The following is a 26,224-nucleotide window of genomic DNA, read 5'->3' on the forward strand; positions in this document are numbered from 1 at the left end:
GTAAACAAACAGGAACTAGACCCAGGCTGTTTTTCATTTCCCTGCAATAAGAGTGGTTCAGGGGTGTGTGATGTCATCCTCCTTCATATGCTGTCTTTTTGACACCCTATCCCAAATAATATATATATATATATATATATATATATATATATATAATAATACAGCAGTGACCTACATTTGACCAGAGACAAATAGTAAATTAGTACACATGTGCTTTTAGATTTAACCTGTGTTCTCGTGTTACAGTACAAAATGAATCTGTCTCTCAAGTGACGTGAACGTGAGTGAAAGAGTGGTGTTTGTGAGAGTGAGGGAATGCACTGCCCGGCCTTTCATTTCTTAATTAACCTCTACAGGTCAAGAATGCTTCCTGACACTGTGGATGCCTGTGTATTTGAGATCACAGAGGAAGACACAGTTAGACAGAAAAGAGACGGCCGAGGACACAGACCCATGTCCATGCCCAGTTGGATATTATTAGGCAACTGTATCATTTTAACCACATGAAAGATTGATTTTTTTTTCGTAATCATTTCACAATATAGGGGAGAACTCTATGCACCAATCCATTGTAACAATTGCATTACAGTAAAACCTAAGAAGGAAGCCCTAAATAGAATTTAACCAATGAGAGAGAAGAACAGGAGACATAGTGATTGACGTGAGCGTCGCCCACTTAATTTATTTACATTTTAGATTGACGTAACATATTCACCAATCACGTACTAATTTCTTGAAGCTACGGACCAATTACAGTAAGCCATTTAGTGAAATGGGCGTTAATGTTTCCAAGTGGGGTTAGGGGCGACCGCAGTCAGTGTATTCTTGTAGCTGACTTGTGAATGTGGCAGCGGCGAGCCAGGGAGGGGTGAACCGGTGTTTGGATTTTTATATTCAAGTAACGATAGCTAGTTTACAGTCATAGCTTGTGATATATATTTAGAAACAACAACGGAATCACGAATTTTGTTTGGATTATTATTGTCTAACCCGAAGAGAATATGAAAAATAACATGGAGCGTTAGGGGATGTTGAAATGATTATCTGCGAGGATATATAGCTCAAGCTATTTTTATATTTTTTCTCGTTTTCCCCACTTTGGATTTATTTTACATACCGTGGGAAAACCGGACAAGCCGCCGGACAGCGGGCCGAGAGGATGGACCAGGCGAATATACTGAGAAAGTTCATCCAAGGGGTTTGTGTTATGCGAGAAGGGGACCAGAAAGGAGAGGATAACTTCGGCAGTGACTTTATGGTGAGACCAGCCAGACATCCTTCTCCCTCTCTCGAACACACACGAGCAGTTCTAACCGGTTTCTCCGCGCTGACCGACAAATAGGTGATGTGTCGACTGTTTAGCTTCAACACAATGGATTCACGAGTCTTCAGTCGATAGTGTCTCTGTCTGCGGTAGTTTTTTTTGTTCCTCGTGATGCTTCTTTTAGGCTTTTCCCGTGTGAACGCTCCCTGCTGGGCGGCTTGCTATGCTATCCTGGGGGCGGAGGGACACATTTCTCCTGCAATTCCCTCATACAAATCTCCAGGCTTGTAATTTAATGCGGCCGAGCATTGTCACCTTTTTAGAAATGTGCATATTCCCTCTCTTCTAATCGGAAAGCGAAGAGTTTTTCAGTACAGTACTTTAACGGTATACCGTTCAATAATATAGGCGTGGGTGCTAAGGCCTCCCAAACCAGCCACCCGAGTGTAGTAATCGATGCGCTCTTGACTTTACGTTAGCAAGAGCTAAACGTTAGCTGGTTACCTAGCTTGTCAGGCGTGCCTGTCTAACTCACATTTCGTACCACCATGACCTAAAATCTTCATGAACATGCTTGCTTGCTTGACAGTTTCATTGGCAGACATCGATTAAGACCAGAAAGCTTTGTCAACTTCCCACCATTGACAGTAGGCAAGCTAGCTAGCATGAGCCGAGTTGTCATTCGTGCTTTTCATCTTATTAATAGCAGCAAATTATTTGCTTGGTAGATTGCTGTATTCAATGGAAATACAAAACCGTTTATACATAGACTACCTTATTTATCAGAAATACAAACTGGAATGCGTGCATGCATACCAGACATGTCTAACTGGGTGGCTAGCTGGCTAACTTTTCCCCAGTCCCACTCCCTAGCTACTTCTTTGTCCATGACATCCGACTTCGTGTTTATCTCAATATATTGATATTGCATTCTCCACATAATATTCCTGATATTACATAGCAGACATAATCAATCTGTATTCGTATCAATTATCTGCGAGGATTTTGTGTTGAGCAGAAAACGGGTTGGTATGTGGTGTTCTGTCTGGCCTGTCCCAGCCAGTCAGCCAGCTATGTCGGTGGGGTCTGAAATAGGGAGTAAACGGATGTTGCGCAAGGACCAGGGGCAGTGCGAAATTAGGATTGTGAGAGGAAGTGGTTTATAGCAGGGCTTCCCAAACTCTGCCCTGGGCCCCCCCTTCTGGGTGCAAGTTTTGGGTTTTGCCCTAACACTACACAGCTGATTCAAATAATCAAACTTGATGACCAAAACGTGCACCCAGGACCGAGTATGGGAATCCCTGGTTTATAGCACGACATGCTCCACCTTTGTCCTCGATTTGTAACTGCATATAGTTACTACACATGCTCAAGGTTGTTTATAACTTTTTTAGTTACAGTCCTCCCATTTAAAATAGTAATGCAGTCTGACAAGATGTTAGCATCACTAGAAAGGGTAATGATTTTTAGGTTAGGTTGGCTGACATACGACCCCCACCCTGAACATGTTACCTATTTTACCTGGAATATTTTGGTGCTTTTGTCCACCACTCAGTCACTTCTAAATTCTCCCCTAGCCTTGGCCCTGTTCTATGACTGACTAGATGTTACTAACTTATCACCCAATGACTGATTGTATTGGCAACAACTAAAAATCCAATACCCTGTGTGACAGAGGCCTGTACAGAATTGACATGTTAATGTGTCTGAATAGCAGAATACTACAGTTATCCCACCACATGCAAATTAATACCAACAGTGGTTTAGACTTTTTCTAAGCCTGAGGCGCTTGATAGTGGGTTGGTAGTGCACAACCTTTGACCAGGGCCCATAGGGTTATGGTGACTAGTATGTAGGGAATAGGATGCCATTTCGGGTACACCCTAGGGTAAGTTGGAGGGGTGGCTGCAGGGCCCAATTACACATGACATACCTACTGCTGTATTTAACTGCCACTAGCCTCTCCGAAAGCAGAGGTGATTTTAAGACACCAGCGCACACTGGAAAGCACATGGGTGTCTGGACATGGCCACAACAGTAACAATGTTTCTTTGTGAGGCTGTCATGTTCAATGTCGGTCAGCATTGATTGATCCTAACAAGCACTAAGAAGAATGTAGGCTAGGGAGGCTAACTGAGCCCCTTTTATGGTATAGTGCTAGCCTGGGGTATGTGAATGTAGCTCAGCCTGGGCTATATCTTCTGGCCAATCAAAATGAACCTGGGTGAGCTCTGTCTGTCATAGCCAGGGGGCAGGAAGACAGGAGAGGGCCTGGGTTGCCACCTGAGTGAGCTCTGTCTGTCATAGCCAGGGGGCAGGAAGGAGAGGGCCTGGGTTGCCACCTGAGTGAGCTCTGTCTGTCATAGCCAGGGGGCAGGAAGACAGGAGAGGGCCTGGGTTGCCACCTGAGTGAGCTCTGTCTGTCATAGCCAGGGGGCAGGAAGGAGAGGGCCTGGGTTGCCACCTGAGTGAGCTCTGTCTGTCATAGCCAGGGGGCAGGAAGACAGGAGAGGGCCTGGGTTGCCACCTGAGTGAGCTCTGTCTGTGATAGCCAGGGGGCAGGAAGGAGAGGGCCTGGGTTGCCATTCATGTAAAGATGACGTCCAGTGCTAGAGCTGTTGTTCATCACAATATGAGGCCATTTTTGAGGCTAAGTGTGTCATTGTGTTATCTGATCTGACAACCTTGACACCACTGCCAACAGAGAGTGGATGGGGATATGGAAGGGAGATACTGGCTTTGGCATTATGATGGACAGACGGCTGAGATCAGGATCACATTAATTATCCCAATATATTATTCACACCCAGACCCGACCCGTATGACCGAGAGACCAAGGCCCGTTGATGTGGTCTTGACACCGAGGCCACATGACTGAGTCTCTGCCAGAGAGACACTCAAGAACATAGACCTGCCTGCCTACCTACCCACATCTGCTGCAGTGATCAGGAGACAAGAGTTCCCTGACATCTACTACCATTAAACCAGTGTAGAGCTAGACAAGAGGCTATACCAACTAGACAAGAGGCTATACCAACTAATAAAGCCCTGTCTCTGGAAGGTTTAAGTGTGATATGAATCACTATTTTCATAGCCTTGTGAGACATGTATCTAGTTAGTTTTAAAGGGAAATGTCATGCTGAGCGGAAGGCATTTAAGGCTTGGGAAGGAAGGCCCCTTTTCAGTGGATTAGTTACAGGGAGCAGGCTAACGATGCACTTGTTAATCTGAGTAGATTTGTTTTTCTTTGTGTGTTTGTGTACACTAACATGTCGACAGATGGATTGAGCTTTATTTTTGAGGAACTCCTGAAAAACAGGCTGCAGTTGAGCAACTACAGAGGCTGGCATCTGTGAGAAGTAGACTGGCCAGCTAGCTACTGTGTGTGAGAGATTGCATTCCGGTGACTCCAGCACTTAGCACATGATTCAGGAGCTCTTGCATCCTACCCCACATATTTGTCAAGCTCCTATCATCACACATGCAGAGCTGAGCAGAGAGGAAGCTCCCCTGTTACACACCGGTATAGAGCCTGTTATTTCCCCTGTATGGAGAGCCCCATATTTCCCCTGTATGGAGAGCCCCTTATTTCCCCTGTATGGAGAGCCCTGTATTTCCCCTGTATGGAGAGCCCCATATTTCCCCTGCATGGAGAGCCATGGATATAGGAAGCTGGCTAGTTAGCATAGCGATGTGCTACAGTTAGCTGTCTTTGATGTGCTCCTGGGTAATCAGCTTGATGAGGTGGAGATGACAGGGGAAGAGAGCTGCTATCCCAGCACACACATGTACACACTATGGGTGTAACGGTTCACCAGGTATTGTGGTTTTTGTGGTCATGGTTGTCTGTCTGTTGGGACATCATTCACTATGTCCCTGGCGTTGTCTGTGTTGGGACATCATTCACTATGTCCCTGGCGTTGTCTGTCTGTTGGGACATCATTCACTATGTCCCTGGCGTTGTCTGTCTGTTGGGACATCATTCACTATGTCCCTGGCGTTGTCTGTCTGTTGTGACATCATTCACTATGTCCCTGGTGTTGTCTGTCTGTTGGGACATCATTCACTATGTCCCTGGCGTTGTCTGTCTGTTGGGACATCATTCACTATGTCCCTGGCATTGTCTGTCTGTTGGGACATCATTCACTATGTCCCTGGCGTTGTCTGTCTGTTGGGACAAGGATTGTTATGTTGGGCCTCCAAGTAGAAATGGCCCCATTTTGGAACTGGTCCAACTTTTTAGACTTCTACTTGGAGGCCCAACATAATAATCCTTGTTTCATATTCTCTCTGTGCGTAGTGTATTCTCTCTGTGCGTAGTGTATTCTCTCTGTGCGTAGTGTATTCTCTCTGTGCATAGTGTATTCTCTCTGTGCGTAGTGTATTCTCTCTGTGCATAGTGTATTCTCTCTGTGCGTAGTGTATTCTCTCTGTGCATAGTGTATTCTCTCTGTGCGTAGTGTATTCTCTCTGTGCATAGTGTATTCTCTCTGTGCGTAGTGTATTCTCTCTGTGCGTAGTGTATTCTCTCTGTGCGTAGTGTATTCTCTCTGTGCATAGTGTATTCTCTCTGTGCATAGTGTATTCTCTCTGTGCGTAGTGTATTCTCTCTGTGCGTAGTGTATTCTCTCTGTGCGTAGTGTATTCTCTCTGTGCGTAGTGTATTCTCTCTGTGCGTAGTGTATTCTCTCTGTGCGTAGTGTATTCTCTCTGTGCGTAGTGTATTCTCTCTGTGCGTAGTGTATTCTCTCTGTGCGTAGTGTATTCTCTCTGTGCGTAGTGTATTCTCTCTGTGCGTAGTGTATTCTCTCTGTGCGTAGTGTATTCTCTCTGTGCGCAGTGTATTCTCTCTGTGCGCAGTGTATTCTCTCTGTGCGCAGTGTATTCTCTCTGTGCGCAGTGTATTCTCTCTGTGCGTAGTGTATTCTCTCTGTGCGTAGTGTATTCTCTCTGTGCGTAGTGTATTCTCTCTGTGCGCAGTGTTATTCTCTCTGTGCGCAGTGTAATCTCTGTCTCCATGTGAGGTGTGCAGTGTAAACACATGAGTGATGACAGGAAGACTGTCCTGCTGGAGGTAATGCATCACCACTGCCATGATAATCTGACGCCTGCTCAGCCCTGCTGAGCCTCGCATACAAGTCCATGAATATGACCTTCAGAGAAGGTGTGTCTGGGGTCGCTGTGCACGCCAGAGAGTCGGTGTGAGGATTCTTCCTCTGTGATACTCACTATTGACTGTGAGATTATGGTAGTGACTACATGAACCACAGCCGTAGTGCTGAAAATAGTGCTGAGCAATTTAAATAGGCTGAAAAAAATACAAAATAAATCCCAGAAATGTTCCACACACACAAGCTTATTCATCTAATTTGTTTTGCACAAATTTATTTACATCCCTGTTGGTTGTCATGTCTCCTTTGCCAAGATCATCCATCCACCTGACTGGTGTGGCATATCAAGAAGCTGATGAAACAGCATGATCATTACACAGGTGCACCTTGTGCTAGGGACAAAAAATTGCCTCTTTAAAATGTGCAGTTTTGTCACACAACACAATGCCACAGATGTTTTGAAGTTTTCAGTTGGCATGTTGACTGCAGGAATGTCCACCAGACCTGTTGCCAGATAATTGGATGTTAATTTCTCTACCATAAACTGCCTCCAGCTTCGGTTTAGAGACTTTGGCAGTACTTCCAGCCGGCCTCACAACCGCAGACCACGTGTAACCACGCCAGCCCAGGACCTCCACATCCGGCTTCTTCACCTGCGGGATCTTCTGAGGTGTGGTGCTAATGAGTATTTCTGTCTGTAATAAAGCCCTTTTGTTGGAGGAAAAACAAATTCTGATAGGCTGGGCCTGGCACCCCAGAGGCCCACCTATGGCTACAACCCTGCCCAGTCACGTGGAATCCATAGATTAGGGCCTAATGAATTTATTTCAATTGACCGATTTCCTTAAATGAACTATAACTCAGTAAAATCTTTTAAATTGTTGAATAATGCGTTTTATATTTTGGTTCAGTTTACGTTCCCTTCTCTCGTAGATGTTTATCCCCCCCAGACGACTACTGAAGTGAGATCCGGTCGGTAGTTGAGCAGACCATGTCAAACACAATGACTGTATACACGGAGTAGACCAAACATTAAGACCTTCCTAATATTTAGTTGCACCCCCTTTTTGCCCTCAGAACAGCCTCAGTTCATTGGATCGTGGACTCTACAAGGTGTCTAAAGAGTTCTGGCCCATGTGGACTCCAATGCTTCACAACTACAGTTGTGTCAAGTTGGCTGGATGTTTCTTAGGGTGGTGAACCATTCTTGATACACACAGAAAACTGTTGAGTGTGAAAAACCCAGCAGCGTTGCAGTTCTTGACACAAACCGGTACCCCGTTTTTAAAGGCGCTTAAATATTTTGTCTTGCCCATTCACCCTCTGAACGGCACACATACACAATCCACATCTCAACTGTCTCAAGGCTTAAAACTCCTCCTTTAACCCGTCTCCTCCCCTTCATCTACACTGACTGAAGTGGATTTAACAAGTGACGTCAATAAGGGATCATATCTTTCACCTGGATTCACCTGGTCAGTCTGTCATGGAAAGAGTTCTTAATGTTTTGTACACTCAGTGTATCCTGTATATCAATAAGGAGTGGGGGAAAAGTTGCTTGTGCGTTGATAAGCAAACCAAAGGCAGCATTAACGATAAGTAATCAAATCAATATGGAACTTCTAAAAGCCTATTTCACACCATGGCCTGCTGAATTTGCAAGTTAACTTGTCTTTCATTTGGATTTTGGCACAAATAAAAATGTGACTGACTCGACCGTGGATTGACGGTCCAGTATTGTTTCAATGAAGAGTTGTGTGTTTACATGCCTGCTAGAGTTCACAGCAGGTGTATGAATACCCACTGTCGTGGTACGGATGAAGCCTGAGCTGGAATGTGAAGCTAACTGAAGCTGGTGAGCTTTAGAAGACCCAGGGTAGATGACGCTTGCTTCGTAGGATAAACCCTCTGGAAACAACAGGTTTTTGCTGAACAATTTGCTGAAATGTGTGCAGATACCCGGCTATTAAAAGGGACAGGTGGCTATTTGAGACTGCGTTTAAATTGAAGTTTTACGGTATTTCCGCTGTGCGAGTGATTAGATTTCAGGGTGTGTGGACGTCACAGCGTGTTGTTGGAAGCTTTAGTGGGATCAAAGCTGACCCATAAAGTTAGAACCGTCCCAGAGCCTGTTGGAGCTGCACGGATTCTAATCCACAGGAAATGATGCTGTAATGCCTCTCTGTCTGTCTGACCACTTGCCCCGTGCTGCTCCGGGTTACCTCATGATCAGAGAGAGTCTGAGATGGAGGAATGTGAACTGATTCACTAAAGTGTATTAATAGATTAATGGGTGACTAGGCTGAGGTCTGTTTGGATGTTTGTTGACCTACTCTGAGGACAGAGTACAGTAGGGGTCATCTATTTGACAAGGGAATGAGGGAGATGGAGGGAAGGAGCTAGATAGAGGGGACCAGGCCATTAGAGACGGTCTGTGGGACCTCCAGCACCCTCTTCCTCCTGTTCTTTTCAGCACTGCTTTGATTTCTGGGCCAGTGTGTCCTCTCATGATTTAATTCAGTTCTTCTAAAACACAATAGCACACCTACTGATGCTGTGTGTTAGAGTGTATGTGTTTATTGCCTGGGGCTTTGTCTGTCTGTGTCTGTCTGTCTGTCAGACTGTCTGTCTGTGTGTCTGTCAGGGTCCAGGAGAGTCTAGGACTGCACACTGCTGCTCCCTCTCCTCCTCCCTCTGTTTCCCTCCTATATTGACTGAGTGGATATTTAGATGGTATATTTAACTATATTCTACTGTATAGACCTGAGTCTGAGTGTTTTTAGGTTGGCACTGCAGTCAAGCCGGGCTAGAGGGAGAGGGAAGGAGAGAAGAGAGGATAAAGCCCCTGCACCACTCTGGTCTGTGTGACTCTAACTTCCTGTGTTTGGTCTGAAAAATCCCCCCTCCTGAGAAAATGTTGACACACATTCATCCTCTTTTCCTGTGCTGCTCATTCCTCCTTTCTGTTCAGCCCGCTGTGGACTCCTCACACTAGCTGGTCCCAGCTAAGAGAGGAAGCTATAAAGTCTGTCTGCTGAAGGTTCCCTTTCCTCATAGTGTTGCCCCTCCAGTCCACTGTCATGTGACCATTCTAACCTCTAACCCCTGTCAATGATAGCCTAGCCTGTGTAACTCTTCTTACCTCTTATGTATGTAATTCACTCACTCACATTTATTTACACACACACACACACACACACACAGTACCAGTCAAAAGTTTGGACACACCTACTCATTCCAGGGTTTTCTTTATTTTGGACTCTGTTCTACATTGTAGAATACTAGTGACGACATCATAACTATGAAATAACACGCATGGAATCATGTAGTAACCCCCAAAAAATCTGTATTGACTGACCTTCATGTCTTAAAGTAATGATGGACTGTCATTTCTCTTTGCTTATTTGAGCTGTTCTTGACATAATATGGACTTGGGTCTTTTACCAAATAGGGCTATCTTCTGTATACCACTCTACCTTGTCACAACACAACTGATTGGCTCAAACGCATTAAGGAAAGAAATGCCACAAATGAACTTTTAATAAGGCCCACCTGTTAATTGAAGTGCATTCCAGGTGATTACCTCACAGAGCTGGTTGAGAGAATGCCAATAGTGTGCAGAGGTCATCAAGGAAAATGGTGGCTTCTTTGAAGAATCTCAGATATACTTTGATTTGTTTGACACTTTTTTAAAAGTTACTTCATGATTCCATATGTGTCATTTCATAGTTTTGATGTCTTCACTATTATACTACAATGTAGAAAATAGTACAAATTAAGAAAAACCCTTGAATGAGTGTGTTCAAACTTGTGTGTGTATCTGTGTGTGTTTGTTTTAAGTCTGTCTGTAACCAGGCCTGTAGTTGAGTGGTGTGGTGTGCTCTCTGCGTGTGTGTGTGTGTATGTGTATGTCTATGTGTATGTGTGTGTGTGTGTGTGTTAAGTCTGTCTGTAACCAGGCCTGTAGCTGAGTGGTGTGCTCTCTGCTCTTGTCTGCTGGCTCAATAATGGAACACTTTGCCCTGCGTGTCTTTTTCTTACAAACACACCAACAACATTCCTTCGTTTTATGTTGCCTCTTGCAGTACATTCCTGGAGCATAGAGGTCATGCATGCTTCTGGCCTCACCTCCTGCTGCGATGGCCCTTCTACTGACTCCGACGCACGCACGCACGCACGCACGCACACACACAGAGAGAGAGAGAAGCACTCCGCAGATCTTCAGGGACGTTATACTTTTTCAGTCAACAGTGTGATTCAACAGTCAAATCAAAACAAGTGTAGACTTTACCGTGAAATGCTGAATACAACAAGTGTAGACTTTACCGTGAAATGCTGAATACAACAAGTGTAGACTTTACCGTGAAATGCTGAATACAACAAGTGTAGACTTTACCGTGAAATGCTGAATACAACAAGTGTAGACTTTACCGTGAAATGCTGAAATACAACAAGTGTAGACTTTACCGTGAAATGCCGAATACAACAAGTGTAGACTTTACCGCGAAATGCCGAATACAACAAGTGTAGACGTTACCGTGAAATGCTGAATTACAACAAGTGTAGACTTTACCGTGAAATGCTGAATTACAACAAGTGTAGACTTTACCGTGAAATGCTGAAATACAACAAGTGTAGACTTTACCGTGAAATGCTGAATACAACAAGTGTAGACGTTACCGTGAAATGCTGAATTACAACAAGTGTAGACTTTACCGTGAAATGCTGAATTACAACAAGTGTAGACTTTACCGTGAAATGCCTATATTACAACAAGTGTAGACTTTACCGTGAAATGCCGAATACAACAAGTGTAGACTTTACCGTGAAATGCCGAATACAACAAGTGTAGACTTTACCGTGAAATGCCGAATACAACAAGTGTAGACTTTACCGTGAAATGCCGAATACAACAAGTGTAGACTTTACCGTGAAATGCCGAATACAACAAGTGTAGACTTTACCGTGAAATGCCGAATACAACAAGTGTAGGCTTTACCGTGAAATGCTGAATACAATAAGTGTAGACTTTACCGTGAAATGCTGAATACAACAAGTGTAGACGTTACCGTGAAATGCCGAATACAACAAGTGTAGACTTTACCGTGAAATGCCGAATACAACAAGTGTAAACTTTACCGTGAAATGCTTACTTAGGAGCCCCTTCCCAACAATGTGCTTAAAGTATGACAATGAACAAATAGATCCAAATGAAAGAACACCAATAAAATAACAATGAGGCTCTATGCAAAGAGTCCTGGAAACGAGTCCGTGTCCTGGGGTATGAGGTAGTTGGGGGGGGGGGGTTGATTGAGGTAATATGTACATGTAGGTAGAGGGTGAAAAGCAGTAAGTTCCAGGGGGCCGTAGGACTCAACAGGATGGTTCTGTAACAATGCTTCCCTTATTCCAAACTAAATCCTTTATCCAGGAGTTTAGTGTATTTGTGTCAGACGTTTAACTTAATCTCTCCTATTCACCCCTTCTCTCCTGTCAAAACCTGCTTACCTTTGTAGAAACGCACTCCTGTGAACATGCACAAACGCACTCCCGTGAACATGCAGAAACGCACTCCTGTGAACATGCAGAAACGCACTCCTGTGAACATGCAGAAACGCACTCCTGTGAACATGCAGAAACGCACTCCTGTGAACATGCAGAAACGCACTCCTGTGAACATGCAGAAACGCACTCCTGTGAACATGCAGAAACGCACTCCTGTGAACATGCAGAAACGCACTCCTGTGAACATGCAGAAACGCACTCCTGTGAACATGCAGAAACGCACTCCTGTGAACATGCAGAAACGCACTCCTGTGAACATGCAGAAACGCACTCCTGTGAACATGCAGAAACGCACTCCCGTGAACATGCAGAAACGCACTCCTGTGAACATGCAGAAACGCACTCCTGTGAACATGCAGAAACGCACTCCCGTGAACATGCAGAAACGCACTCCTGTGAACATGCAGAAACGCACTCCCGTGAACATGCAGAAACGCACTCCTGTGAACATGCAGAAACGCACTCCTGTGAACATGCAGAAACGCACTCCTGTGAACATGCAGAAACGCACTCCTGTGAACATGCAGAAACGCACTCCCGTGAACATGCAGAAACGCACTCCCGTGAACATGCAGAAACGCACTCCCGTGAACATGCAGAAACGCACTCCTGTGAACATGCAGAAACGCACTCCTGTGAACATGCAGAAACGCACTCCCGTGAACATGCAGAAACGCACTCCTGTGAACATGCAGAAACGCACTCCCGTGAACATGCAGAAACGCACTCCTGTGAACATGCAGAAACGCACTCCCGTGAACATGCAGAAACGCACTCCCGTGAACATGCAGAAACGCACTCCTGTGAACATGCAGAAACGCACTCCTGTGAACATGCAGAAACGCACTCCCGTGAACATGCAGAAACGCACTCCCGTGAACATGCAGAAACGCACTCCCGTGAACATGCAGAAACGCACTCCTGTGAACATCAAATCAAAGTTTATTTGTCACGTGCGCGGAATACAACAGGTGTGTAGACCTTACAGTGAAATACTTAATTACAGGCTCTAACCAATAGTGCAAAAAAGGTATTGGGTGAACAATAGGTAAGTAAAGAATTAAAAACAACAGTAAAAAGACACTGAAAAATAACAGTAGAGAGGCTCTATACAGTAGAGAGGCTCTATACAGTAGAGAGGCTCTATACAGTAGAGAGGCTCTATACAGTAGAGGCTCTATACAGTAGAGGCTCTATACAGTAGAGGCTCTATACAGTAGAGGCTCTATACAGTAGAGGCTCTATACAGGAGGGGCTCTATACTAGAGGGGCTCTATACAGTAGAGGGGCTCTATACAGTAGAGGGGCTCTATACAGTAGAGGGGCTCTATACAGTAGAGGGGCTCTATACAGTAGAGGGGCTCTATACAGTAGAGGGGCTCTATACAGTAGAGGGGCTCTATACAGTAGAGGGGCTCTATACAGGCACCGGTTAATCAGGCTGATTGAGGTAGGATGTACATGTAGATATGGTTAAAGTGCCTATGCATATATGATATGATGAACAGAGAGTAGCAGCAGTGTACAGAGGGGTTGGGTATATATTTGCAGAAATGACACACATGCAAAAACGCATGTGTGTCGGGGGATATGCATGTGGGTGTGTGTGTGGGGGGATATGTGTGTTTGTGCATGCTTGAGTGAGACGGTGTATGTGAAAGGAAGTAGGAATGTGTGTGCCAGAATGCCGATGTAGGTCTAAGCATGTGTACAATGCATTCGGAAAGCACCGAGGCCCCTCGACTTTTTCCACATTTTGTAACGTTACAGCCTTATTCTAAAATGGATTCAATAGTTTTATCCTTCCTTATCAATCTACACACAATACACCCTAACGGCAAAGCAAAAACACATTTTATACATTTTTGCAAATTTATTAAAAAAATATATGGGTTTACATAACTATTTTCAGGTCTCTCCATAAATGTTAGATCGGGTTTAAGTCCGGGTTCTGGCTGGTTAGATCGGGTTTAAGTCCGGGTTCTGGCTGGTTAGATCGGGTTTAAGTCTGGGTTCTGGCTGGTTAGATCGGGTTTAAGTCCGGGTTCTGGCTGGTTAGATCGGGTTTAAGTCCGGGTTCTGGCTGGTTAGATCGGGTTTAAGTCTGGGTTCTGGCTGGTTAGATCGGGTTTAAGTCCGGGTTCTGGCTGGTTAGATCGGGTTTAAGTACGGGTTCTGGCTGGTTAGATCGGGTTTAAGTCTGGGTTCTGGCTGGTTAGATCGGGTTTAAGTCTGGGTTCTGGCTGGTTAGATCGGGTTTAAGTCCGGGTTCTGGCTGGTTAGATCGGGTTTAAGTCTGGGTTCTGGCTGGTTAGATCGGGTTTAAGTCCGGGTTCTGGCTGGTTAGATCGGGTTTAAGTCCGGGTTCTGGCTGGTTAGATCGGGTTTAAGTCTGGGTTCTGGCTGGTTAGATCGGGTTTAAGTCCGGGTTCTGGCTGGTTAGATCGGGTTTAAGTCTGGGTTCTGGCTGGTTAGATTGGGTTTAAGTCCGGGTTCTGGCTCGGCCACTCAAGGACATTCACAGTCTTTGTGTGCTTAGGGTCGTTGTCCTGTTGGATGGTAAAACCTTCGCCCCTGTCTGAGGTCCTGAGCGCTCTGGATCAGGTCATCGTCAAGGATCTCTCTGTACTTTGCTCTGTTCATCTTTCTCTCAATCCTGACAAGTCCCCCAGTCCCTGCCGCTGAAAAACATCCCCACAGCATGATTCACTGTAGGGATTGTGCCAGGTTTCCTCCAGACGTGGCATTCAGGCCAAAGAGTTGAATCTTGGTTTCATCAGACCAGAGAATCTTGTTTCTCATGGTCTGAGAGTCCTTTAGGTGCCTTTCGGCAAACTCCAAGTGGGTTGTTATGTGCCTTTTACTGAGGAGTGGTTTCTGTCTGGCCCGTCTACCATAAAGGCCTGATTGGTGGAGTGTTTCAGAGATGGTTGTCCTTCTGGAAAGTTCTCCCATCCCCACAGAGGAACTCTGGAGCTCTGTCAGAGTGACCATTGGGTTCTTGGTCACCTCTCGGACCAAGGCCCTTCTCCTGCCAATTGCTCAGTTTGGCCATGCAGCCAGCTCTAGTCCTGGCTGACAGCTCTAGGAAGAGTCTTGGTGGTTCCAAACTTCTACCATTTAAGAATGATGGAGGCCACTGTGTTCTTGGCAACCTTCAATGCTGCAGACATTTTTTGGTTCTCTTCCCCAGATTTGTGTCTAGACACAATATTGTCTCGGAGTTCAACAGTCAAGTCCTTCCACTTCATGACTTTTGCTCTGACATGTACTGTCAACTGTGGGACCTTATAGACAGGTGTGTTCCTTTCCAATTCAAGGCCAATCAATTGAAATTGATTGTAGAAACATCTCAAGGATGATCAATGGAAACAGGATGCACCTCAAGTCAGTTTCCAGTCTCATAGCAAAGGGTCAGAATACTTAAAAGTATTTCTGTTTTATTTATTTTAAGACATTTGCAGACATTTCTAAAAACCTGTTTTCACTTTGTCATAAAAAATAAATAAAACAAATGATTTCACCTTTATTTAACCAGGTACTTAAGTTGAGAACAAGTTCTCATTTACAGTTGCGACCGTCCCAAGATTAAGCAAAGCAGTTCGACACACAACAACACATGGAGTAAAACAAACATACAGTCAATAATACAGTAGAAAAATAAGTCTATATAGAATGTGAGCAAATGAGGTGAGATAAGGGAGGTAAAGGCAATAACTAGGCTATGGTGGTGAAGTAAATACAATATAGCAAGTAAAACACTGGAATGGTAGATTTGCAATGGAAGAATGTGCAAAGTAGAGAGAAATAATGGTGTGCAATGGAGCTAAATAAATAAATAAATACAGTAGGGAAAGAGGTAGTTGTTTGGGCTAAATTATAGATGGGCTATGTACAGGTGCAGTAATCTGTGAGCTGCTCTGACAGCTGGTGCTTAAAGCTAGTGAGGGAGAAGTGTTTCCAGTTTCAGAGATTTTTGTAGTTCGTTCTAGTCATTGGCAGCAGAGAACTGGAAGGAGAGGCGGCCAAAGGAAGAATTGGTTTTGGGGGTGACCAGAGAGATATACCTGCTGGAGCGCGTGCTACATGGGGGCTGCTATGGTGACCAGCGAGCTGAGATAAGGCGGGGCTTTACCTAGCAGAGACTTGTAGATGACCTGGAGCCAGTGGGTTTGGCGACAAGTATGAAGCGAGGGCCAGCCAACGAGAGCGTACAGGTCACAGTGGTGGGTAGTATATGGGGCTTTGGTGACAAAACGGATTGCACTGTGATAGACTTCATCCAATTTATTGAGTAGAGGGTTGGAGGCTATTTTGTAAATGACATCGCCGAAGTCGAGGATTGGTAGGATGGTCAGTTTTACAAGGGTATGTTTGGCAGCATGAGTGAAGGATGCTTTGTTGTGAAATAGTATGACTGGTGTGATCAACTGGTATTTCCATCACTGAATGACCTAAAAGGCCTTATTTCGCTATGGGATGTTGTTTCTTCTCCCAGACAATTGGCCGGTGCAAATTACATTTATTAGCGTTTACATTTTTTGTGGGGGGCAAAATCCGTCTGTTACTGGCTAACGAAAATCTTGGTGCTATAGTATGTTGTGAGAGGGCATGTGACGAGGTGCTGAGAATCTAGTCACTTTGCTGTGGAGCTGACCAGACAGGAAGTGGTGTTCCGGAGGGCAGAATATCACGTCACACCAGAAAACGCCCTCTACTACAGTACATCCACAGGTGTTTCCTGTGGCCTGGCTGGCACTGAGCGCTGTGAACGACCCTTCACTAACACACAGATTGAGGTTCACACACACACACACACACTCACACACACACACACATCCTTCCTGTGCCCACGGCTACTCTGCCAAGTGGTATACAGTAGGTCTACAGACCTGTCTTTGTGACTGTAGACCTCAGTGGAAAATCTCAGTAACCCACAGGCAACACACACACACACACACACGCAGGCTGAGGTGTGGTCCCCTACTGATTTGCTGATGTAAGGAGAGACCCTGACTCAGGACAGTAACTACTGAAACTACTAGAATAGTTATCTAACGGAGGTCATCTTGGCTATAATGTCAAATCAGAACAAAATTTCTCTTTTTTTTTCTCTGCCGAGTATGTTCTGTTTTCTTCCTGGTCCCGGGGCTTCTGGGAGCTGTGCTGGAGAGGAGGAGGATGGATAATTAAGCAGAGCACTGCACTTCCTCCTCTGCCCCGTGCGTGTTGATGGGGACCTATGGGGATGTCAGTAATTGGTCTTCACGCTCTACCCTGTTTCCGCCTCCCAGGTTTTTAGGGCGATTAGGGAAACAAGATTTTAGCTAGTGATGAACAGTCTTTTTTTACTGCTGTGGTGTGTGGGCTTGTGGGCTTAGGCCAACGCACTTACACAGTCACTCAAACACGTTCTGCTGTAGCTCAGTGATTTTCCATTGAAGCAGATGTGTGGAGAGAGAAATGTTCCAAGCTCTGGGTTGGTTATACTCCAGTAGTACAATGTGTGTGAGTTCTGAGAGTCTCCAGTCATCACTTCACACTCGGCATGTTCTCACTGTGGCCTGCTGGGCACAGCAACACCTGACCCAGGCCCAACACTCTGGCCTGCTGGGCACAGCAACACCTGACCCAGGCCCAACACTGTGGCCTGCTGGGCACAGCAACACCTGACCCAGGCCTAACACTGTGGCCTGCCGGGCACAGCAACACCTGACCCAGGCCCAACACTGTGGCCTGCCAGGCATAGCAACACCTGACCCAGGCATGACACTGTGGCCTGCCAGGCACAGCAACACTTGACCCAGGCATGACACTGTGGCCTGCTGGGCACAGCAACACCTCACCCAGGCCTAATGACAGATGTGGAGTGTCCCACATTGTAGAATGACACACTTTCTTGCTCTTTCTCTCTCACACACACACACACACACACACAGACACACACACACACACAGACTCACTCAGACCTCACGTTTCAGGCTCCATTAGTGTGTAGACTATATGTTCTCTCCCAGTAGCTAGCACTAGGCTAGCCTGCTGATGCTAATCTGCTGACTGTTCTCTCCCAGTAGCTAGCACTAGGCTAGCCTGCTGATGCTAATCTGCTGACTGTGTTCTCTCCCAGTAGCTAGCACTAGGCTAGCCTGCTGATGCTAATCTGCTGACTGTGTTCTCTCCCAGTAGCTAGCACTAGGCTAGCCTGCTGATCCTAATCTGCTGACTGTGTTCTCTCCCAGTAGCTAGCACTAGGCTAGCCTGCTGATGCTAACCTGCTGACTAATGTACAGTAATGTCTCTGTTAGATGTTCTGACTGGGGTAATGTTAATAATAATAATCATCATCGTTATGTTTGTCCTAATGCTACTGTTATGTTTCTGTTAGATGGTACAGCTGATGAAGGTTAGCGTAGCGTCCTGCTGGCCTCATCTGACTCTGCTGAATAGAAGCCTGCGCTAGAATGGTCTGTCTCAAACAACTGGGGAATGTCTGGGGAAGCCTTATCCTGGAATCTATATGCTCTAGCCAAGTCCTCTGACTATCAAAAACTGTCTGTGACAACAATAGTCTCAACAACAATAGTCACCCGGAGACTTGGCCAAGTAAGCTAGGAAGTGGATGTGACGCTGCCTGAAATAGGTTGACACGGAATGTGAAGGCAAGGGGCAACATTCTCCCATCTCCATGCAGACATGGGTCCTATCAAAATAGGCAACTGGGTTTTATTGACATGAAGATAACAAACAATGGTGGAAAGGTACAACACTCCATATAGATCTGAACACTCTCCGTTTCTGTCTGGATGAAGATCAAACACAGTGGTGTTTCAGTCAACCATAACCCCATCGGACAAGTCTCCCCTCTGGACCCTGACTCACCCCAGAGAGAGAGAGCCCAGGGAGGGACTGCAGGGGGGAGACGGGGAGGGAGGTCCGCATCACTTCCCCCTCTGCTTCTTGTATAGCGGTGACTTCACCAGCAGGGCTCAATTAGCCCAAATGTGGCTCTGCTAAATATAGTACGTTGGCTCTGCCTGGAAGTACAACCCCTCTAATAATGATGCTAAAGTTGATTACACTTCTAATAAGTGGAGAGAGAGAACAAGTTGACAATAGAGGCAGATGTGCAAGCCGTCAAACACACTCCCCCATATACCTTAGTATAGAGACAGATGGTGGGGCCTTGAACATCTGAGTTACGGAAAATCTGGACGGTAACACGGAATCCAGACATTAAAACAGAATTTAACAATGTATTGAACTTAGTAGATAATGCTAGGACGTGTTATCATGTAGTCTGATATAGGACTAGGACATGTTATCATGTAGTCAGATATAGGACTAGGACGTGTAGTCTGATATAGGACTAGGACGTGTAGTCTGATATAGGACTAGGACGTGTAGTCTGATATAGGACTAGGACGTGTAGTCTGATATAGGACTAGGACATGTAGTCTGATCTAGGACGTGTAGTCTGATCTAGGACGTGTAGTCTGATCTAGGACGTGTAGTCTGATATAGGACTAGGACGTGTGGTCTGATATAGGACTAGGACGTGTGGTCTGATATAGGACTAGGGCGTGTGGTCTGATCTAGGACGTGTAGTCTGATCTAGGACGTGTAGTCTGATCTAGGACGTGTAGTCTGATCTAGGACTAGGACGTGTTATCGTGTAGTCTATAGGACTAGGACATGTTATTATGTGGTCTGATATAGGACTAGGGCGTGTCGTCTGATATAGGACTAGGACGTGTCGTCTGATATAGGACTAGGACGTGTCGTCTGATATAGGACTAGGACGTGTCGTCTGATATAGGACTAGGACGTGTCGTCTGATATAGGACTAGGACGTGTCGTCTGATATAGGACTAGGACGTGTCGTCTGATATAGGACTAGGACGTGTCGTCTGATATAGGACTAGGACGTGTCGTCTGATATAGGACTAGGACGTGTCGTCTGATATAGGACTAGGACATGATATCATGTAGTCTGATATAGGGCTAGGACGTGTAGTCTGATCTAGGACGTGTAGTCTGATCTAGGACGTGTAGTCTGATCTAGGACGTGTAGTCTGATATAGGACTAGGACGTGTTATCGTGTAGTCTATAGGACTAGGACATGTTATTATGTGGTCTGATATAGGACTAGGGCGTGTCATCTGATATAGGACTAGGACGTGTCGTCTGATATAGGACTAGGACGTGTCGTCTGATATAGGACTAGGACGTGTCGTCTGATATAGGACTAGGACGTGTCGTCTGATATAGGACTAGGACGTGTCGTCTGATATAGGACTAGGACGTGTCGTCTGATATAGGACTAGGACGTGTCGTCTGATATAGGACTAGGACGTGTCGTCTGATATAGGACTAGGACGTGTCGTCTGATATAGGACTAGGACGTGTCGTCTGATATAGGACTAGGACGTGTCGTCTGATGTAGGACTAGGACGTGTCGTCTGATGTAGGACTAGGACGTGTCGTCTGATGTAGGACTAGGACATGATATCATGTAGTCTGATATAGGGCTAGGACGTGTTGTCTGATATAGGGCTAGCATGTGTAGTCTGATATAGGACTAGGACGTGTAGTCTGATATAGGACTAGGACGTGTCGTCTGGTATAGGGCTAGGACATGATATCATGTAGTCTGATATAGGACTAGGACGTGTCGTCTGATATAGGACTAGGACATGTTATCATGTCGTCTGATATAGGGCTAGGACATGTTATGTAGTCTGATATAGGGCTAGGACATGTTATCATGTAGTCTGATATAGGGCTAGGACATGTTATCATGTATTCTGATATAGGACTAGGATGTGTAGTCTGATATAGGACTAGGACATGTTATCATGTCGTCTGATATAGGGCTAGGACGTGTCGTCTGATATAGGGCTAGCACGTGTCGTCTGATATAGGGCTAGCACGTGTCGTCTGATATAGGGCTAGGACGTGTCGTCTGATATAGGGCTATGACGTGTCGTCTGATATCGGGCTAGGACGTGTCGTCTGATATAGGGCTAGGACGTGTCGTCTATCGGGCTAGGGCGTGTCGTCTATCGGGCTAGGGCGTGTCGTCTATCGGGCTAGGGCGTGTCGTCTATCGGGCTAGGGCGCGTCGTCTATCGGGCTAGGGCGCGTCGTCTATCGGGCCAGGGCGTGTCGTCTATCGGGCTAGGGCGTGTCGTCTGATATAGGGCTAGGACGTGTGGTCTGATATAGGGCTAGGGCGTGTCGTCTGATATAGGACTAGGACATGATATCATGTAGTCTGATATAGGACTAGGATGTGTAGTCTTATATAGGACTAGGACGTGTGTGATATAGGACTAGGACTTGTAGCCTGATATAGGGCTAGGATGTGTAGTCTGACATAGGGCTAGGATGTGTAGTCTGACATAGGGCTAGGACGTGTAGTCTGATATAGGGCTAGGACGTGTCGTCTGATATAGGGCTAGGACGTGTCGTCTGATATAGGGCTAGGACGTGTAGTCTGATATAGGACTAGGACGTGTCGTCTGGTATAGGGCTAGGACATGATATCATGTAGTCTGATATAGGACTAGGACGTGTCTGATATAGGACTAGGACATGTTATCATGTCGTCTGATATAGGGCTAGGACATGTTATCATGTAGTCTGATATAGGACTAGGACATGTTATCATGTCGTCTGATATAGGGCTAGGACGTGTCGTCTGATATAGGGCTAGGACGTGTCGTCTGATATAGGGCTAGCACGTGTCGTCTGATATAGGGCTAGGACGTGTCGTCTGATATAGGGCTAGGACGTGTCGTCTGATATCGGGCTAGGACGTGTCGTCTGATATAGGGCTAGGGCGTGTCGTCTATCGGGCTAGGGCGTGTCGTCTATCGGGCTAGGGCGTGTCGTCTATCGGGCTAGGGCGTGTCGTCTATCGGGCTAGGGCGTGTCGTCTATCGGGCTAGGGCGTGTCGTCTATCGGGCTAGGGCGTGTCGTCTATCGGGCTAGGGCGTGTCGTCTATCGGGCTAGGGCGTGTCGTCTATCGGGCTAGGGCGTGTCGTCTATCGGGCTAGGGCTTGTCGTCTATCGGGCTAGGGCGTGTCTTCTATCGGGCTAGGGCGTGTCGTCTATCGGGCCAGGGCGTGTCGTCTATCGGGCTAGGGCGTGTCGTCTGATATAGGGCTAGGACGTGTGGTCTGATATAGGGCTAGGGCGTGTCGTCTGACATAGGGCTAGGACGTGTAGTCAGATATAGGGCTAGGACGTGTAGTCTGATATAGGGCTAGGACGTGTAGTCTGACATAGGGCTAGGACGTGTAGTCTGATATAGGGCTAGGACGTGTAGTCTGATATAGGGCTAGGACGTGTAGTCTGATTATAGGGCTAGGACGTGTAGTCAGATATAGGGCTTTTGGTCCATTAAAATAACATCAAATTGATCAGAAATACAGTGTAGACATTGTTAATATTTTAAATGACTATTGTAGCTGGAAACGGCAGATGTTTTAAAACATTTTTAATGGAATATCTACAGGCCCATTATCAGCAACCATCACTCCTGTGTTCCAATGGCACGTTGTGTTAACTAATCCAAGTTTATCATTTTCCCAAGAAACTGAAAATCTCGTATAACTCTGTGTACTACTCCCTTCACAGAACAGCACAAACGGGCTCTAACCAGAATAGAAAGAGGAGTGGGAGGCCCCGGTCCACAACTGAGCTTGAGGATAAGTACAGTAGAGTGTCTAGTTTGAGAAAGAGATGCCTCACAAGTCCTCAACTGGCAGCTTCATTAAATAGTACCCGCAAAACGCCAGTCTCAACGTCAACAGTGAAGAGGCGACTTCGGGATGCTGGCCTTCTAGGCAGAGTTGCAAAGAAAAAGCCATATCTCAGACTGGCCAATAAAAATAAAATATTAAGATGGGCAGAATAACACAGATACTGCACAGAGGATCTCTGCCTAGAAGGCCAGCATCTCGGAGTCGCCTCTTCACTGTTGACGTTGAGACTGGACAGAGGATCTCTGCCTAGAAGGCCAGCATCCCGGAGTCGCCTCTTCACTGTTGACGTTGAGACTGGACAGAGGATCTCTGCCTAGAAGGCCAGCATCCCGGAGTCGCCTCTTCACTGTTGACGTTGAGACTGGACAGAGGATCTCTGCCTAGAAGGCCAGCATCCCGGAGTCGCCTCTTCACTGTTGACGTTGAAGCTGCCAGTTGAGGACTTGTGAGGCGTCTGTTTCTCAAACTAGACACTCTAATGTACTTATCCTCTTGCTCAGTTGTGCCCCGGGGCCTCCCGCTCCTCTTTCTATTCTGGCTAGAGCCAGTTTGTGCTGTTCTGTGAATGGAGTAGTACACAGCATTGTATGAGATCTTCAGTTCCTTGGCAATTTCTAACATGGAATAACCTTCATTTCTCAGAACAAGAATAGACTGACGAGTTTCATAAAGTTCTTTGTTTCTGCCCATCTTGAGCCTGTAATCGAACCCACAAATGCTGAGGCTCCAGATACTCAACTAGTCTAAATTAGGCCAGTTTTATTGCTTCTGTAAATCAGCACAGCAGTTTTCAGCTCTGCTGACATAATTGCAAAAAGGTTTTCTAATGATCAGTTAGCCTTTTAAAATGATAAACTTGGATTAGCTAACACAACATGCCGTTGGAACACAGGAGTGATGGTTGCTGATAATGGGCCTCTGTACGCCTATGTAGATATTCCATTAAAAATCTGCCGTTTCCAGCTACAATAGTCATTTACAACACAAACAATGTCTACGCTGTATTTCTGATCAATTTGATGTTATTTTAATGGACAAAAAAAGTGTTTTTCTTTAAAAAACAAGGACATTTCAGAGTGACTCCAAACTTTTGAACGGTAGTGTATGACTGGGACATGTTATTGTGTAGTCAGATACGGGACCGGGACATGTTATTGTGTAGTCAGATACGGGACCGGGACATGTCGTCGTGTAGTCAGATACGGGACTGGGACATGTTATTGTGTAGTCAGATACGGGACCGGGACATGTCGTCGTGTAGTCAGATACGGGACTGGGACATGTTATTGTGTAGTCAGATACGGGACCGGGACATGTCGTCGTGTAGTCAGATACGGGACTGGGACATGTTATTGTGTAGTCAGATACGGGACCGGGACATGTCGTCGTGTAGTCAGATACGGGACTGGGACATGTTGTCGTGTAGTCAGATACGGGACCGGGACATGTTATCATGTAGTCAGATACAGGACTGGGACATGCTATCATATGGGTACAGCCAGGGTTGTGACTGTCTGTTTATATGGGAGGACAGATTGAGAGGCGGTAGTTCGGATTAAGCTGCCTGACCGAGTCCATCTGTCTGACTGTCTGTGTGGGTGTCCTCTCCTCCATCATACCACTTCCTACTGCTGTATCCCCAGAGCAGGGTGTTAGTCCTTACTGAGACTCCCCTGGAACACAACAGAGAGGTGTTAGTCCTGACTGAGACTCCCCTGGAACACAACAGAGAGGTGTTAGTCCTGACTGAGACTCCCCTGGAACACAACAGAGAGGTGTTAGTCCTGACTGAGACTCCCCTGGAACACAACAGAGAGGTGTTAGTCCTGACTGAGACTCCCCTGGAACACAACAGAGAGGTGTTAGTCCTGACTGAGACTCCCCTGGAACACAACAGAGAGGTGTTAGTCCTGACTGAGACTCCCCTGGAACACAACAGAGAGGTGTTAGTAGTTACTGAGACTCCCCTGGAACACAACAGAGAGGTGTTAGTAGTTACTGAGACTCCCCTGGAACACAACAGAGAGGTGTTAGTCCTTACTGAGATTCCCCTGGAACACAACAGAGAGGTGTTAGTCCTTACTGAGACTCCCCTGGAACACAACAGAGAGGTGTTAGTCCTGACTGAGACTCCCCTGGAACACAACAGAGAGGTGTTAGTAGTTACTGAGACTCCCCTGGAACACAACAGAGAGGTGTTAGTAGTTACTGAGACTCCCCTGGAACACAACAGAGAGGTGTTAGTAGTTACTGAGACTCCCCTGGAACACAACAGAGAGAGCAGGGTAACCTTCTTTCCTCCTGACTAGATAAGTAGCCACATACGTGTGTGTGTGTTAGGGTTGACCTTGTGGCAAAGTGCCCACTGCTTCTGGGCTTAGCCCTTCTCCCCCAGTGTATTGTGGGTCAGTGATGGGGAAGGGCAGACTGCACTTGGAGTTAGTTTCATCTCATCTCTCTGTCGTTGGGCTCCCGAATGGTGCAGCTGCACTGTATCTCAGTGCTAAAGGTGTCACTACAGACCCTGGTTTGATTCTAGGCTGTATCACAACCGGCCGTGATTGGGAGTAGGGCGGCGCACAATTAGCCCAACGTCGTCCGGGTTAGGGTTTGGCCGGGGTAGGCCATCATTGTAAATAGAAATGTGTTCTTAACTGACTTACCTAGTTAAATAAATAAAGAATTAATAAATAAATAAAAATACAATAAATTGTCTCTCTCTGAAAGCTGGAAGCACAGAGACATTCCACATTATGTCCTCCGACATGTTTTTGTGTTGACACATGTACTTCTGCCCCATATAGACCTGGACTGTTGTACGTTTGTGGTGGTTGTTTAAATCCCTGCTGTTGTCTGACTGTCTGTCAGCCTGAGGACTTCAGTCTGGGTTGTGGTACGATCAGTCTCTGGAATAGTAGCTAGTCACGTGAGATATTGATGTTTTGCTGAAGTAGAGACGGACCTATTTTTCTCTCTGTGTGTTTCTGAGTGTGTGCCTGCCTCTGTGTGTGTTTATGTGCCCACTTGCACCAAGGTGACCCAGGATGTGTGCCAATCCCCCCCCCCCCGCGCACACACAGCCATCCTGGCTACCCGCCCAAATTCTGTAGTTTCCATGGAAACATATAGCCCCTGCTGCCAACCACCTCTGCCTTCCTACCGGAACAGAGACATCGCCTCGACCAATCAAAAAACTGAGCCAAACAGCACATGTACAAAAATAACCAATCAGACCACAGAGCTGAGCCAAAGCAGCCTGTGCTACCTACAAAGCCACATGGCTGTGAATAATTCAGGAGAAGGAAAACACAAGTAGTTACTGATTTACACACACAGGCACAGGCACAGGCGCACACACGCAAGCACACACACATAGGCACACACACACAGGCACACACACAGACACAGACACACACACAGCGATATTGGTATGTGGTTACTTATTTAGTCAGAAGGAAAGTAGGTTACCCTGCTCTCGTTCTGTCTGAGGTGGGTATTTAGGGAGGGAGGCA

At 46.1% G+C, this 26,224-nt stretch overlaps 1 protein-coding gene across 4 annotated transcripts in view; it reads left to right on the forward strand.

Moving 5' to 3' along the window:
* The first annotated feature begins 802 nt into the window (after window positions 1-802).
* Window positions 803-26,224, forward strand: part of LOC110515111 — a 183,354-nt gene continuing 157,932 nt past the window's right edge. For all 4 annotated transcript variants that reach the window (XM_036945281.1, XM_036945283.1, XM_036945284.1 and 1 more), the window contains exon 1: window positions 803-1,258. In XM_036945281.1, the coding sequence (XP_036801176.1) occupies window positions 1,160-1,258 (99 nt within the window). In that variant the 5' untranslated portion in view covers window positions 803-1,159. The remainder of the gene's footprint in view (window positions 1,259-26,224) is intronic.

This window comes from Oncorhynchus mykiss, chromosome 15 (assembly GCF_013265735.2).
Source record: "Oncorhynchus mykiss isolate Arlee chromosome 15, USDA_OmykA_1.1, whole genome shotgun sequence".
Lineage (NCBI taxonomy): Eukaryota > Metazoa > Chordata > Actinopteri > Salmoniformes > Salmonidae > Oncorhynchus > Oncorhynchus mykiss.